General features: G+C 46.0%; 2 protein-coding genes across 13 annotated transcripts in view; one reads left to right on the forward strand and one right to left on the reverse strand.

Annotated features, from left to right (window-relative positions):
- Window positions 1-17621, reverse strand: part of LOC140421474 (uncharacterized) — a 366287-nt gene that overhangs the window by 272983 nt on the left and 75683 nt on the right. The gene's annotated exons all lie outside the window — the stretch shown is intronic.
- The window catches only part of LOC140421475 (uncharacterized), an 856937-nt gene that overhangs the window by 176859 nt on the left and 662457 nt on the right, over window positions 1-17621 (forward strand). For 2 of the 12 annotated variants that reach the window (XR_011946835.1, XR_011946834.1), the window contains exons 1-2: window positions 1638-1767; window positions 2304-2361. Coding sequence is in view for 7 of the 12 variants with exons in the window: in XM_072506205.1 (XP_072362306.1) it covers window positions 9092-10579 (1488 nt within the window). In the remaining 5 variants the exon portion in view is untranslated. Of the gene's footprint in view, window positions 1-1637; window positions 1768-1799; window positions 2362-3013; window positions 3783-4529; window positions 4695-8748; window positions 16989-17621 lie in introns of those variants that run through there. The other 10 variants (XR_011946832.1, XR_011946831.1, XM_072506206.1 and 7 more) reach the window with 9 other exon arrangements.

Consider the following 17621-nt stretch of genomic DNA (forward strand, 5'->3'; position numbering starts at 1 on the left):
GCTGATGGACAGTAAGTTCAGATGATCGCCTGAAGCCAGTCCCGCAGTGAGAGCATCTGAATGGTCTCTCGTCAGTGTGAACACGTTGATGACAGGTCACTTCCCCGGAAGTTTTAAAGCACTTCCTACAGTCTGGACATTTAAAAGGTCTTTTGACAGTGTGAACTCGCTGATGTTTCTGCAGGTTAGATGTAGCAGTGAATCCCTTTCCACACAAGGAGCAGGTGAATAGCTTCTCCTCACTGTGAATGAGTTGGTGTCTCAACAGATACTTTTTACTTTTAAATTTCTTCTCACAGTCACAACATTTGAAAGGTGTCTGATCAGTGTGAACATACTGGTGTGTCAGCAGGCTGGATGTCTGAGTGAATCCCTTCCCACAGGTGGAGCAGGTGAATGGCCTCTCTCCAGTGTGACTGCGTCGATGCATTTCCAGTTCAGAAGGGTAACTGAATCTCTTCCAACAGTCCCCACATTTCCACGGTTTCTCCATGGTGCCGGTGTCCTTGTGTCTCTCCAGGTTGAATGCCAAGTTGAACTCTCATCCACACAAGAACACATGGACGGTTTCTCCCCACTGTGAATGGTGTGATGGTTTTTCTGTCTATGTAACTGGTTAAAGCTCTTTCCAGTCTGTTCACTGGAACACTCACTGTCTGTGTGGGTCTCTGTGCTTTTCCAATCACACTGATATTTGAAATCTTTTCCAACAAACTGAACAGACAAACATTACTCCTTCCACATTCAAAGACTGTGATATTCAGGTTCTAAAGAATTGAGTGACTCTGTCAGATCTTGATGTTTGGTTTGAGTTTTCTGTCAGCCAATCTTCGGCTTCTAATATCCTGTAAAAGGAGTTCACAAAAGCCATCACTGTCAGTCCAGGATAGAAATTCTGAACAGACAATTCTAATTCCTCTGGAACATTTTTCCCTCTCTTGTTCCCCCAAAGCTGGAAATCCCAGTCCCACACACTCTCCCTCCTCCCTGGGCTGAAATCCAAACCCATCTCACCATCTATTTCCTCCACTCCCAGTTTTCTCCCTCCCTCTCCTCTGCCTGGGTTCAGTTGTCCAGCTCCTGTCTGCAGACTGACAATAAAACCAATGGGTCTTATTGGGGGATTGAGGCCTCCACTCACCCGCCTGAGTCCAGCTTCAACCTGCACTGCGCATGCTCCAGCTAACAATGGCTGGGGAGTGATTGACGGCGGGTCACGACCAATAAGAAGAAGGTAATCCGGGTCTGGATTTACCCAGCAGCCGGCCGCCATCGTGGGAAAGGAAGTTGGGTCTTTTGTTCTTGGAACGGATCGCTGGGGCGGCCATCTTAGGATGGGAAGAAGGAGTGGGCGGGACTTCCTCCCCTGTGACAGTCCCGGGGCAACCGGCGACCACCACCACCTTGAGAATGGAAGTCGGGTTTTTTGTTCCTGGCGTGGAGCGCTGGGACAGCCATCTTGGTTAGGGAAGAGGGAGTGGGCGGGGCTTCCTCCCCGATGACAGACCCCGGGGCAACCGCCTCCATCTTGGGAATGGAAGTCGAGTCTTTTGTTCTTGGAGCAGAGCGCTAAGGCGGCCATCTTAGTACGGGAAGAGGGAGTGGGCGGGTTTCCGCTCCGGTGACAACACCCGGGTCACCCGGCGGCCGCCGCCATTTTGTGGCGGCGATTCTCTATCCGGGTCTTTAGTGAAGGACAATGAGCTGGAGCTGAGGTTGGAAAGTGTTCAGAGGAAGGTCTGAAATCAGATTTACAGCCAGATATCTGTAAGAACCACAAAATTCACATTCAGTATGTTTGGCAAATGAAATCACAATGCTGCAAACACTCAGTTCTGAAGAAGAATCAGATTGCATTGGAAATGTTAACTCTCTTTCTCTCTCTTCACAGAAGCTGCCAAACCTGCTGAGGATTTCCACAACTTTCTGTTTTCACTTCACATTTCCAGCTTCTGCAGAGTTTTACTCAAATTATTATGTTTTTGAAATACTGTTACATAACCAGTTAAGAGTAAAGCAATTGTCACCATTTAAATGTCCAAATCAGTGATATTTATTTGTTTAACTGAGACTGGGCTGTTCAGGAGCAAAGTCAGAAATCACTTCACAGAAAATATAGTGAAATCTGGAATTCTGTTCAGATTCTGTCAATAGAAACTATAAAAACTGAGATTCATAGAAGTTTGTGAGATGAGAGTATTAATGGTTATAGAATTAAGGGAGATGGATGAATTTAACAGATCAGACATTTGCAAACTGAGCTTAATGTCTGAGGTTGAACTGATTCTGGTTTTGTTTTGAAGGTGGTGTCGGTTTCCTGTCCTGTCGATTATCTCCACACCCGCTGGTAATTTGCCGGAGGTGAGATCATAATTTTTATTTGTGTCATGAGTAGGCTTACTTTAACACTGCAGTGATTAACTATGATTAACACAAATTGATATCACTTGATTTTTATTCAGAATTTAATTTCTCACAACAAGGTTGGAATTAATGAACACCATAATAACAATAACAACCTTTATTGTCACAAGTAGGCTTATATTAACACTGCAATGAAGTTACTGTGAAAATCCCCTAGTTGCCACACTCCGGCGCCTGTTTGGTAAATTGGGGGAAAATTCAGAATGTCCAGTTCAACTTACAATTCACCTCACGTCTTTTGGGACTTGTGGGAGACCCACGCAGGCACGGGGAGAACGTGCAGACTCTGCACAGTGACCTAAGTGGGAATCGAACCCAGGTCCCTGGTGCTGTGAAGCAACAGTGCTAACAACTGTGTTACCGTGAAGGGGAAGAGGGTTGGTGCAGTGACACAGCCTTGTCTGATCCCAGTCTTCACTGAGATAGTGTCTGGGGTGTTTCCATTTATGAGAATCATGGCTTGTGTGTCATCATTGTGCAGGCGGAGGATAGAACATAGAAAAATACGGCACAGAACAGGCCCTTCGGCCCACGATGTTGTGCCGAACCTTTGTCCTAGATTAATCATAGATTATCATTGAATTTACAGTGCAGAAGGAGGCCATTCGGCCCATTGAGTCTGCATCGGCTCTTGGAAAGAGCACCCTACCCATAGTCAACACCTCCACCCAACACTAAGGGCAATTTATCATGGCCAATCCACCTAACCTGCACATCTTTGGACTGTGGGAGGAAACCGGAGCACCCGGAGGAAACCCACGCAGACACGGGGAGGATGTGCAGACTCCACACAGACAGTAACCCAAGCCGGAATCGAACCTGGGACCCTGGAGCTGTGAAGCAATTATGCTATCCACAATACTACCGTGTTGCCCTTAAGAACAAATAAATCCACACTATATAATTTTACCGTAATCCATGTACCTATCCAATAGCTACTTGAAGGTCCCTAATGTTTCCGACTCGACTACTTCCACAGGCAGTGCATTCCATGCCCCCGCTACTCTCTGGGTAAAGAACCTACCTCTGACATCCCCCCTATATCTTCCACCATTCACCTAAATTTATGTCCCCTTGTAATGGTTTTTTCCACCCGGGGAAAAAGTCTCTGACTGTACTCTATCTATTCCCCTGATCATCTTATAAACCTCTATCAAATCGCCACTCATCCTTCTCCGTTCTAATGAGAAAAGGCCTAGCACCCTCAACCTTTCCTCGTAAGACCCACTCTCCATTCCAGGCAACATCCTGGTAAATCTCCTTTGCACCTTTTCCAAAGCTTCCACATCCTTCCTAAAATGAGGCGACCAGAACTGGATGGTGGCCAATTTCTGAGGACAGCCAAATTTGAAGAACATACTGAATAAAACATAACTTTGACGGTGTAAAGTGTGTTTGTGAGGTCAGAAAAGACCAAGAACTGCGATTGGTGCTGTTCCTTGTGTTTTCCTTGGGTTTGTCAAGTAGTGTAGATCATGTCTTAGGTTTTCTCCCTTCATGAGGCACCAAACTGTGACTCTGGAAGGAGCTCTTTGGCCACGAAGAGGAGATCATTGAGGAGGATCCTGGCAGTGATCTCTGTGGCAGACAGCAGGGAGTCGCCTGTGTAATTACCACAATCAGACTTGTCTCTCTTGAATATAGTCACAGTGTCTCTGAGATCCCTGGCATGCATTCATCTTCCCAGGTGAGGAATATGAGATTGTGTAGCTGTGCCAGGAGTGTAACCCCGCCATGCTTCAGAATTTCAGCAGCGATTCATTCTGCTCCAGAGGCCGTGTTGTTTTTCAGCTGTTGAATGGCTTTTTCACTCCGCTCCAGATCGGGGTACCACAGGGACTGAGCCGGAGAGGATACTGTGGAATGGATTTGAGGACGTTGAAGCCAAAGACAGAGTCTCGGTCGAGGGAATCTTCAGAATGTTCCCTCCAGTGAGCACTGACTGACTCTCTGTCCTTGATGAGTTCCCCTCCACACTTTGCTCTCAGTGGGATGGGCCATTGACTGCTTAGGTCATCAATTGTATTGGCAGCGCTGGTGAAACCATGCATGCCATTATTTTCCATGAGCTCTTGGCTATCCCTCATTCTTTCTACCCTCTAAAGGCTTCAGAAACTTGGAAAACCTAGAGCAGGCACCTCAAAAGCACTGGAGCAGTACTTCCAGCAGTGCCTTCACAAGATGCTCCAAATCCAGGGGCAAGGAGGGCGGTCCAACAGAGGAGAGGGATGAGAAAACTGGGAGTGGAGGAAAGAAAGTCGGGGGCAGAGGTGAGTGTAGTGGCCATCACTAAGGAGAAAGTGCTGGGGAAGCTGAAAGGTCTGAAGGTGGATAAAACACCCAGTCCGGGTGGACTACACCCCAGGGTTCCGAAGGACATAACTGCGGTGGTTGTGGGGCCATTGGTGGTGATCCTTCAGGGATCACTGGAGTCAAGGGACTCCCGGGGTACAGGGAAGTGATGAATGTCACACCCCAGTTTAAGAAAGGCAAGAGGTAGCAGATGAGACATTTTTGGCCGGTTAGTCTGACTTTGATTGTTGATAAGATTTAGAGTCCATTGTTGAGGATGATATTCCGGAGTTGTTGGAAGTGCATTGTGAAATAGGACGGAGTCAGCACGGCTTCATCAAGGGGAGGTCATGCCTGACAAATCTGTTAGAATTCTTTGAGGAGGTAAAAAGGAAGTTAGACAAAGGAGAGCCAGTGGATATGATCCATTTGGGTTTCCAGAAGGCCTTTGACAAGGTGCTGTACAACAGGCTGCAAAATAAAGATAAGAGCCCATGGTGTTAGGGGCAAGGTACTTGAATGGTTAAGAGAATTAGTTGACAGGCGGAGAGTGGGGATAAAGGGGTCTATTTCAGGATGGCAGCCTGGTGACTATTGGTGTTCCACAGGGGTCAGTGCTGGACCACAACTATTCAATACATTAACGATCTGGAAGAAGGTACAGAGGGCACTGTTGCTAAGCTTGCAGATGATAGAAAGATGTGTAGAGGGACAGGTAGTGTTGAGGAAGCGGAGAGGCTGCAGAAGGACTTGGACAGGTTAGGAGAGTGAGCAAAGAAGTGGCAGATGTAATAGAATATGGAAAGTGTGAGGTTATGCACTTTGGAAGGAAGAATCGAGGCAAACTATTTTCTAAATGGGTAACGACACCTTGTTCGGTGAATTGGACATTCTGAATTCTCCCTCTGTGTACCCGAACAGGCGCTGGACTGTGGCGACGAGGAGATTTTCACAGTAACTTCATTGCAGTGTTAATGTAAGCCTACTTGTGACACTAATATAGATTGTCATTATTATTATTAGCTGGAGTACTGTGTGCAGTTCTGGTCGCCACATTACAGGAAGGATGTGATTGCACTGGAGGGTGTGAAGAGGCGATTCACCAGGATGTTGCCTCGGATGGAACATTTAAGTTATGAAGCGAGGTTGGATAGGCGTGAGTTATTTTCATTGGAGCAGAGAAGACTGAGGGGCGAGGTGTACAAGATTATGAGGGCCTTGGACAGGGTAGATAGGGAGCAGCTGTTCCCCTCAGTTGAAGGGTCAGTCACAAGGGAACACAAGTTCATGGTGAGGGGCAGGGGGGTAGGGGGGTTTTGAGGAAAAACCTTTTCACCCAGAGGGTGGTGACAATCTGGAATGCGCTGCCTGGGAGGGTGGTAGAGGCGGGTTGCCTCACATCCTTTAAAAAGTACCTGGATGAAGACTGGCACGTCATAACATTCAAGGCTCTGGATCAACTGCTGGCAAATGGGGTTCGGTAGGTAGGTCAGGTGTTTTTCGTGTGTCAGTGTTGGATTGGATTTGGATTTTGTTTATTGTCACGTGTACCGAGGTACAGTGAAAAGTATTTTTCTGCGAGCAGCTCAACAGATCATTAAATACATGAAAAGGAAATAAAAGAAAATACATAATAGGGCAACACAAGGTACACAATGTAACTACGTAAACACCGGCATCGGGTGAAGCATACAGGGGTGTAGTGTTAATCAGGTCAGTCCATAAGAGGGTCATTTAGGAGTCTGGTAACAGCGGGAAAGAAGCTGTTTTTGAGTCTGTTCATGTGTGTTCTCAGACTTTTGTATCTCCTGCCCGATGGAAGAAGTTGGAAGAGTGAGTAAGCCGGGTGGGAGGGATCTTTGATTATGCTGCCCACTTTCCCCAGGCAGCGGGAGGTGTAGATGGAGTCAATGGATGGGAGGCAGGTTTGTGTGATGGACTGGGCTGTGTTCACGACTCTCTGAAGTTTCTTACGGTCTTGGGCCGAAATGTTGCCATACCAAACTGTGATGATAGGATCTGTAAAAGTTGATATGAGTTAATGTGGACATGCCGAATTTCCTTAGTTTCCTGAGGAAATATTGGCGCTGTTGTGCTTTCTTGGTGGCAGCGTCGACGTGGGTGAACCAGGAAAGATTTCTGGAGATGTGTACCCCTAGGAATTTGAAACTGCTAACCATCTCCACCTTGGCCCAGTTGATGCTGACAGGAGTGTGTACAGTTCTTTGCTTCCTGAAGTCAATGACCTGCTCTTTAGTTTTGCTGGCATTGAGGGATAGATAGTTGTCGCTGCACCACTCCACTAGGTTCTCAATCTCCCTCCTGTATTCTGACTTGTGCAGACTTGATGGGCGAAAGGCCTCTTCACTGTTGCTGTTGATACAATGTTAGGTGGCATTGTAGGCAGCTCAGACGATGGCATAAAATTGCAAGGAGATATTGACAGACTAGGTGAATGGGCAAATTTGTGGCAGATGGAATTCAATGTAATCAAGTGTGAGGTTATCCGTTTTGAACCCAAAAAAAAAGAACAGAGGACTTTCTAAATGGAAAGAGGTTAAGTACAGTGGATGGCGAAGGTGCACAGATCCTTAAAAAGCCCCAAACAAGTGCAGAAATCTTCAAAAAGGAATGCTAGCATTTATATCCAGAGGATTGGAGTATGAAGTCACAGAGGTTATGCTGCAGTTATATAAAACCCTGGTAAGACCCCACTTGGAGAACTGTGAGCCATTCTGGGCACCACACCTTCGGGAGGATATTGTGGCCTTGGAGGGAGTGCAATATACGTTTACTAAAACGATACGCCACGATACCTGGACTACGGGGGTTAGGTTACGGTGAGAGATTATTGATTGATTGGTTTTATTTATTGTCACGTGTGCCGAGGTACAGTGAAAAGTATTGTTCTGCAGACAGTCCATAAAGATCGTTCCATACATGAAATAAACCCACAGGACCTACATAAATGCACAGGCAAGGGGTGAGCATACAGAGTGCATTACTACTCAGTAGAGAAGATGTGTGAAGAGATCAGTTCAGTCCATAAGAGGATCATTTAGGAGTCTGGTAACAGCGGGGAAGAAACTGTTGTTGCACCTGTTAGTGCGTGTTCTCAGACTTTTCTCTGATGGGAGAAGTTGGAAGACTGAGTAACCTGGATGGGAGGGGTCTTTGATTATGCTGCCCACTTTCCCAAGGCAGAGGGAGGTGTAGACGGAGTCAGTGGATGGGACGCATGTTTGTGTGATGGACTGGGCTGTGTTCACGATTCTCTGAAGTTTCTTACGATCTTGGACCAAGCAGTTGCCATACCAGGCTGTGATACAGCCAGATGGGATGCTTTCTGTGGTGCATCTGTAAAAGTTGGTAAGAGTCAATGTGAACATGCTGAATTTCCTTAGTTTCCTGAGAAAGTATAGCCACTGTTGTGCTTTCTTGGTCGTAGAGTCGGTGTGGGTGGTCCAGGACAGATTGTTGGTGATGTGCACACCTAGGAATTTGAAGCTGTCAACCATCTCCACCTCGACACAATTGATGCAGACAGAGATGTGTACGATACTTCGCTTCCTGAAGTCAATGACCAGCTCTTTAGTTTTGCTGACATTGAGGGAGAGATTGTTGTTATGCCACGCCACTTGGTTCTCTGTGTCCTCCTGTAGATATTGAAGATGTCGAGGGATATGGGGGATAGTGTGGGAAAACAGTGCTGTGGTAGATCAGCCAATGATCCCATTGAATGGTTCAGGCTCGATGGGCCGAATGGCCGACTGCAGCTCATATTTGTTGTGATCTCCTGGACAGGAATCTGTGAGCTTGGGTCTGTCAATAAGCCTGAATCAGCACCTTCAGAGAATAGGGAAGGTGAATGTTAGATACAGCAGAGTGAGAATGGAGGGAGTGTGTGGGATGGAGATTTACAGCTTTCAGGGAATAAGAGAGAGGAAAAAATGTGACATAGAAATTAGAATTGTGTGTTCTGAATTTCTGTCCTGTACTGACAGTGATGAATTTTGTAAATTGTTTTTACAGGATATTAGACGAGGAGGAATTACAGACAGAAATCTCAAATGTTACGTCTCGATCTGACAGTCACTTGATTCCCTTTAACCTGAATATCACCGGCCTTTGAATCTAGAAGGAGAAACGTTTGCCCGAACTGCCAGCTAAAGATTTCAAACATCAGTGTGACTGGAAAAGCACCAAGATCCACACAACACACACCCGAGTGAGAGTGTTCCACTCAACTGACTGTGGAAAGAGCTTTAACCAGTTACACAGCCTGAATAAACATCACAACATTCACAGTGGGCAGAGACCATACCCTGTTCTGAACTGATTGTCCAACCTGGAGAGTCACGAGGAGACCCAAAACATGGAGAAACGGTGGAAATGTGGGGACTGTGGGAAGGGATTCGGAGTCCCATCGCAGCTGGAGACTCATCGACGCAGTCACACTGGGGAGAGGCCGTTCACCTGCTCTCAATGTGGGAAAGGATTTACTCAAGGATCCCACCTGCGGACACATCAGCGAGTTCACACCGGAGAGAGGCCGTTCACCTGCTCTCAGTGTGGGAAAGGATTTACTGAAGCATCTATACTACGGAAACATCAGCGAGTTCACACTGGGGAGAAGCCATTCACCTGCTCTCAGTGTGGGAAGGGATTCACTCAAGTAACCGGCCTGCGGAGACACCAGCGAGTTCACACTGGGGAGAGACCATTCATCTGCTCTCGGTGTGGGAAAGGATTTAGTCAAGTATCAAACCTGCGGAGACACCAGCGAGTTCACACTGGGGAGAGGCCATTCACCTGCTCTCAATGTGGGAAAGGATTTTCTCAAGGATCCAACCTGCGGAGACACCAGCGAGTTCACACTGGGGAGAGGCCATTCACCTGCTCTCAGTGTGGGAAAGGATTTGCTCAAGGATCCCAGCTGCAGACACACCAGCGATTTCACACCGGAGAGAGGCCGTTCACCTACTCTCAGTGTGGGAAAGGATTTACTGAAGCATCTATACTCCGGAAACACCAGCGAGTTCACACTGGGGAGACGTCGTTCATCTGCTCTCGGTGTGGGAAAGGATTTAGTCAAGTATCAAACCTGCGGAAACACCAGCGAGTTCACACTGAGGAGACGCCGTCCACCTCTCAGTGTGGGAAAGGATTTGCTCAAGGATCCAACCTGCGGAGACACCAGCGAGTTCACACTGGGGAGAGGCCATTCACCTGCTCTCAATGTGGGAAAGGATTTGCTGAAGGATCCCAGCTGCAGACACACCAGCGAGTTCACACTGGGGAGAGGCCATTCACCTGCTCTCAATGTGGGAAAGGATTTTCTCAAGGATCCAACCTGCGGAGACACCAGCGAGTTCACACTGGGGAGAGGCCATTCACCTGCTCTCAGTGTGGGAAAGGATTTGCTCAAGGATCCCAGCTGCAGACACACCAGCGATTTCACACCGGAGAGAGGCCGTTCACCTACTCTCAGTGTGGGAAAGGATTTACTGAAGCATCTATACTACGGAAACACCAGCGAGTTCACACTGGGGAGACGTCGTTCATCTGCTCTCTTTGTGGGGAGAGATTCAGTCAGTTATCCCGCCTGCGGAAACAGCAGCGAGTTCACACTGGGGAGAAGCCATTCACCTGCTCTCAGTGTGGGAAGGGATTCACTCAAGTTACCGGCCTGCGGAGACACCAGCGAGTTCACACTGGGGAGAGACCATTCATCTGCTCTCGGTGTGGGAAAGGATTTAGTCAAGTATCAAACCTGCGGAGACACCAGCGAGTTCGCACTGGGGAGACGCCGACCACCTCTCTATGTGAGACGGGATTGCATGTTTCATCGCATCTGCTGTGACAACAACAATTTCACAATTGATGACAGGGGTTGGATTCTGTTGTTATTGTTTCTGCTCTGCATCCAGGACTGCATTTTGTTCATTCTGACAGGTGGTCAGGGGGATGGTCGGAGGGTTTCTTTCTGCTGGACTGGCCGGTCTCACCACTTTGCCTCCAGTGGGCTGATGCTCTTTGAGCCTTGTTACTAATACCTGGCTTCACATTGCACAAGGATCACAGAGTGAAAGGGTGTTTGGAAGTTTGAAGATATTTAGTTCCTATTTCTGTTTGGAACCTCCCAAAGCATGCCATGGTGCCATGGAGATGGGTTACCTTTTTTTTTGGTTTAATTTACCTGGATCATGGTGCCAAGGACCCGGGTTCGATCCTGGCTCTGGGTCACTGCCTGTTGGAGTTTGTATATTCTCCCCATGTCTGAGTGGGTCTCGCCCCCAAAATCCAGGGTAGATAAATTGGCCACGGTAAGTTGCCTCTCAATTGGAAAAAAAGAATTGGGTATTCTAAATTTAAAAAACAAAATATCTTGGTGTTACTCACTTATCTGGGTGTTACTTACACAAGAAAACTATCTGGGTTTGAGGGGCAAGTTGTCTGAGGTGGACTGGGAAACTGGTGGGAGACAGGGAACAGCTAATATTTTAGGAATTATTACATATTTACCAGGGGGTCAGTTAGCTCAGTTGGCTGGACGGCTGGTTCGTGATGCAGAGCGAGGCGAACCGCACGGTTCGACTCCCACACCGGTTGAGGTTAGCCATGAAGGCCCGGCCTTATCAGCATTACCCCTCACCTGAGGTGTGGTGACCCTCAGATTAAATCACCACCAGTCAGCTCGCTCTCGCTCTTGCTTTCTCTCTCAAAGGGGAAAGCAGCCTGTAGTCCTCTGGGTATTTTGTGACTTTTATTTCACATTTATACAACAAATATAGGTTCTATTAAGGAACAAAATTCCAAAAGGAAAAGTGATACAACCGTGGCGAACAAGAAATGTTAAATGTTCCATTAGATGGAATACAATGTGGAAAAGTGTAAGGTTATGCACTTTGGAAGGAGGAATGGAGGCATAGACTATTTTCTAAATGGGGAAATGCTTAGGAAATTAGAAGCACAAAGGGACTTGGGAGTCCTTATCCACCATTCTCTTAAGGTTAACGTGCAGGTTCAGTCGGCAGTCAGGAAGGCAAATGCAATGTTAGCATTCATGTCGAGAGGGCTAGAATACAACACCAGGGATGTCCTTCTGAGGCTGTTTATGGCTCTGGTCAGACCCCATTTGGAGTATTGTGAGCAGTTTTGGGCCCCGTATCTAAGGACTGCTGTCCTTGGAAAGGGTCCAGAGGCGATTCACAAGAATAATCTCTGGAATTAAGTGCTTGTCGTATGAGGAACGGTTGAGGACTCTGTGTCTGTACTCGTTGGAGTTTAGAAGGATGAGAGGGGATCTTCTTGAAACTTCTAGGATACTGCAAGGCCTGGATAGAGTGGATGTGTAGAGGATGTTTCCACTTGTAGGAAAAACTAGAAGCAGAGGACACTATCTCAGACTAAAGGGACAATCCTTTAAAACAGAGGTGAGGAGGAATTTCCTGAACCACAGGGTGGTGAATCTGTGAAACTCTTTGCTGCAGAAGGCTGTGGAGGCCAATTAACTGAGTTTTTAAGACCGAGATAGATAGGTTCTTGATTAATAAGGGGATCAGGGGTTATGGGAAAACGGCAGGAGAATGGGGATGAGAAAAATATCAGCCATGATTGAATGGCGGAGCAGATTTGATGGGCCGAGTGGCCTAATTCTGCTCCTATGTCTTATGGGTACACCCCGGCGTCTTCTGTTCGGGTGCACTGAGGGAGAATCAGAATGTCCAATTCACCTAACAGCATGTCTTTCAGGAAACCAGAGCACCCAGAGGAAACCCACGCAGACACGGGGAGAACGTGCAGACTCCACAGTGTCCCAAGCCGGGAATCGAACCCGGGCCCCTGGCGCTGTAAATCAACAGTGCTAACCACTGTGCCACTTTAAATTTAAAGTGCCCAATTTTTTCCCAATTAATGGGCAATTCTGCGTGGCCAATCCACCTACCCTGCACATCTTTGGGTTGTGGAGGTGAGACCCACGCAGAGAATGTGCAAACTCCACATGGACAGTGACCCGAGACTGGGATCGAACCCGGGTCCTCGGCGACCTGAGGAAAAGTGCTAACCGCTGTGTCACCATGCCGCCCGTGAGGATTCTTTTGTAGCCAGTCCGGATGAAATGATCAGTCGAACACCTCGTTACTTTAACATATGTTTTATTTCTCGGCCGGGGCTAAGACCACTGTATCTCTTGAGAGTTACAATAGCAAGCCAAAGTCAATACATCTAACAGCAGTTCTTATACATTTTTGGTTCATCTCTGAAGGCAGCTCCCTCGCATTCCATCTTGGTGAAGGCAGCCCCCCTTGCCTTTCATCTGTGCTTTTAGTTTAATTATAATCATCTTCCATTAGATTGTGTTTTGTACTTAACCCTGTTGGGTTCTTTTCTCTTTCTCATTTTGTTATTGATATTTTATGAAAACCTTTAATAAAAATTATTTTTAAAAAAAAATTATTATTATCTTCCAGCCTAGCGCAACCATTCTCAAGGCCGTTACTGCAATTTGTCTGGTACAAAAACAAGTGACCTCAGCCTGTCTTGGCATTCCTTCACACAAAGCTTTACCTAACATTTTGTTTTTCCCGTAAAGTTTGATTCTAGCGCCAGACTACGTCATTCTATAGCTTGAGCCTGCTTGAGCCATATTCTCATTCCCCCCCTTTTATCATTTCATGATAACTTCTAATCCATAGCCAATCGTCTCAGTCTCTCCCATTCTATCTGTACTTCTATCATTTTCTTACGTTCCTCTGCACTTTCTTTCACATCCATTAACTCTTCAAGGCGCACTTCATGTTGCTGCATTAACTGTTGAGAAATTATTGCTGCACTGACACTTTTACACAAGCATTTCATTAGGAAGCTAAGCATAATTATTACAAGTATTACAACTACCAGGATTATCAATCCATGCACTAGGTAAGACCCCCATGATCCGGCAAACAACCAATCTAACCACCCATCTCTTGATATTTCATGCAGTTTCTTAACCTCTGTGCGGATATGATCCACGAGGTGGGTGATGTTCTCCGAACTATCGGGGATATAGGTGCAACATTCCGAACCGATCATGGCACAAGTCCCACCTTTGTTTGCAAGGAGGTAATCGAGGGCCATTCGGTTTTGTCGGGCTACGGTTCTTATTGCCACCATTTCATTATTTATCTCAGTCAATGCTTCAGTGGTGTCGTTTGCTACCTCTTCCAGGATTTTTGCTATCTTCCTTATTTCCTTTATTGCAAGAGCTACCCCGACATGAGGAAGCAGGATCCCAAAGTATCGTTGCGTTTTGGTTATTTCTCTCTTTTGTCGCTTCATCATTTGGTAATGGTCGCCTAAATTGGTGAGGTGGTGTATAAAGGGGACTACATACCCCAGATAACAGGATCCCGTCCAATTCTCTGGCAGCCAGGGATATGCCTTGTGGCCACAAATAAAATACGTCCCATTGTATGAAGTGAGTTTGTCCACATCAAATCCTTGGGCCATCAGGGAGTACTTGAAGGTACCTGTGCCATTTGCGTATGGGACGACCAGTGTACACCCATAAAACTGAGGAGACGTATATACGGGATAGACCTCGGATATGTTGGCCACCACAAATCTGCTCGCATTGACTAGCACCTACAAATATCCCTTTTACCACATTCCTTACCAAACATATTATTCCGAGTGGTCTTCCCATGTTGGTGGTATTAATGAGGGTAAGAAACGGATGCTGGTGGGATTTGTTATAACTTGGTTGGTACCACATCTCAAAGGTGTTCATTGGATAGCCCCCCTCTTTCCAAGGTCATGGGATATGGGGAGAAAGGATAAACTAGAAGCTGCCCCGCCGTCTGGGTGTTTTACCATAGATGCAATTCTTATAGTCCTGGGGGATTGACGAGTACCATCCTGGTAAATATACCATTCTACTGTTTCTGACAGGTTAAGGGGAACGGGTCTGAGGGGGAACCCTCCCTTAGCATGGGTCGGGATATGTGTACATACCCAGCAACCAGAAACATTCATATCCTTTGCGTACACATATGACATATACGTGTTTACCTGTAATTCCCCTTTTTCCCGCAGCCTTACCCTCCCTTGGTCAACGCATCCCAAGGGTACAGTCTTTTTTTTGTTTGTTTCTGCATCTATAGTCCCATTTACAGTTGACCTGATGACAGGGTAGGTTGCCCTTAGTCACTCCACTGATGAGTATGGTCCGATTGCATCGTTGTACGTAGGCCGAACATCCGTCCGCAGGGGTCGCGTTCCAAGCTCCTTCTCCTGGGCCTTGACTGGTACACTGTAAGGTGTCTCCTCGACGGGTGATGAGTCCGTCTTCCCTTGGGGCCACAGGTTCTTCGCTTGGCCTCTCCTCCAGTTTCCAAAAGTTACGATAATAAGTCTGTCCTTCATCCCGTGAATGATGCTGAAGTTATTACCTAGGGCTCGGAACAGAGGGTTATTCTCTATTGCATTTTCACAACCTTACAATGGTGGATGTGGATCCAGGCATTTCTGCCTTTTACTTTTACAGCAGTGGGAGTAGTGAGTAGGACCTGGTGTGGTCCTTCCCATCGGGGTTCTAATCCTTTCCGAACCCAGTTCCGGATCATAACGTACTCGCCTGGGTTAATGGTGACAGTACTGGATAAGGGGGGTATCTCCCCATGGGCTGCTCGGACCCGCGAGTGGAGGCCTTTTAAAACCTTTGTTAGAGCTATAACGTAATTGGCCATTTCCGTGGTCATGTGGTGAAAGTTGACATCTTTTGGTTTGTCCTGATCCCATGGAGTGTGAAAAGGCCTTCTGTACAATATCTCGGCAGGGCTTAATCGGGTTTTTCCTGCGGGTGTAGCGTGAATTTGAAAAAGGGCAATGGGTAATAGTTTGAGCCAGGTAGCGCCTGTCTCAGCCTGTAATTTGGCTAGTTTGGTTTTCAATGTCTGGTTGGCGCGCTCCACCATTCCTGCTGCTTGTGGCCTATATGCACAGTGCAACTGTTGTTTTATGCCCAGCTGCGCACAGAATTCTTTGTTAATCTGTCCCACAAAATGAGGTCCATTATCAGAGCTTAATCGATATGGAATCCCAAATCTAGGAACAATTTCTCACATCAAAACTTTTACTACCGTGGAAGCTTTGTTATCTACAGTGGGGTAAGCTTCTATCCATTTGCTAAATACAGCAACAATAACTAATACATGTTTATAACATTGGCATCTTTCCAACTCAATGTAATCCATCTGGAGTGTCTCAAAGGGACCTTCCGGTACCCTTTCACAGGGTATTGCTTTACCAGGATTATACTGCTGACATACTAGGCAACGACTGCTAATGTTTTGTGCTATATCTTGCAGTCGTGGATGCCACCGTGTTTTAAGCAATACATCACCTGTAGCTCGCGCACCACAATGAGTTGCAAAGTGAACACACTCGGTAACCCAGGCTGCCAGTGCATCGGGCATACAAGTCTGCCCTGCCGGGGTGACCCACAATTTGTTTACAGAATCATAACAACATCCCAATTCTTCCCATAGTCTTTTTACACAGCCAGGAGCATCCTCCTGTAATTAAATGACGTCAGTGATGGTCGGCATTGGCTTTTCAGAGGGAGACTGACTATCTAGGTTTTTAGTCTGGCTCATCATTTTGGGGACCACCATGTCTTTTAAGCGAGAAGCCTCTTTGGCCTGATGGTCCGCCTGCCTATTGCCCACATCCATTAAAGTTTTTCCATTTGTATGTGCTGCACATTTTATAACCGCAATCTGTTTTGGAAGCATTAGAGCTTGTAATAATTGTGTAATTAATTGTTTATGAGATATCTGAGTACGTGCTGACGTCAGAAATCCCCTGTTTTTCCATAATTGGCCAAAATCGTGTGTGACCCCAAAGGCATATCGGGAATCAGTGTATCTTTCCCTTATACACAAGCTCAAATAAGTGCAAAAAGTTCAGCCTGTTGGGTGGAAAAGGGAATTTCGAATGCTGCTGCTTCAAGCGTTTCTCCTTGTTGGTTAACAATTGCATACCCTGATAATCTATCCCTTTCACCATTGGATGAACTACCATCGGTGAATAGGTTCAGATCAGCATTTGGTATTGGAGAATCAGCTTGTTGCCGAATAAGATTCTGTATAAGTGCCTCTAGTGAATTCTACAGGGATAGTCAAGAACTGTCAACTTAAGAGAACTGTCATTATTCTGAATATTGCTTTATTAATTTTAAGAAACCAACATCTCTTGCTAGTAGTGCCGTCTTTAATAGAATCGACAAATTCATCTACAGAAAACCTATCTGTTTAATAAGTTATTGTGTTTGATATTTTAAAATAAATGTTTAGAATTAGCCTGGAAATTAAAACTTCAAACAACGGAAGCTGGTTTTACAAAAACCAAAACAACTCGGATTAAAAGGAACAGATCGTTCAAGGACACCTGATAACGGGAATTTGGCAGCAATCCAACTTTTACTCCCAGTCCATTTGAGCGACAAATATTTATTTTTTATTTATTGGAGTTTGGAGATGCGAATGGCATCATTCCAAGCTATACGCCTCTTTTTGTCTCTGCAAGAAAATTAACCCTTTTAACAAGCTTTTGTGTATAATCCAGAAGATGTCAAAGTGCAGAATGTTGTACTTTCATTCCCAATAACTCTAAAGAAGTTAAAGATTTGGCATTACATATCCAAAAAGAAATCAAAAACTTGATCCACCCCAACTTATCTTCCAACTGTACCCCAATTGATGAATTTGAGCTGAAATACTATGATTGAAATGTTACTGATCAATCAACTGTTTGACTGTTTTATATTGTATAATTTATTAATACTGAATCAGTAGTATCAAATGTGATTAATTTATTAATTATAATAATTATTTTGAAATGCCTGGTTGTTTTGCCCC

This window comes from Scyliorhinus torazame, chromosome 5 (assembly GCF_047496885.1).
Source record: "Scyliorhinus torazame isolate Kashiwa2021f chromosome 5, sScyTor2.1, whole genome shotgun sequence".
In the NCBI taxonomy this organism is placed as follows: Eukaryota; Metazoa; Chordata; class Chondrichthyes; order Carcharhiniformes; family Scyliorhinidae; genus Scyliorhinus; species Scyliorhinus torazame.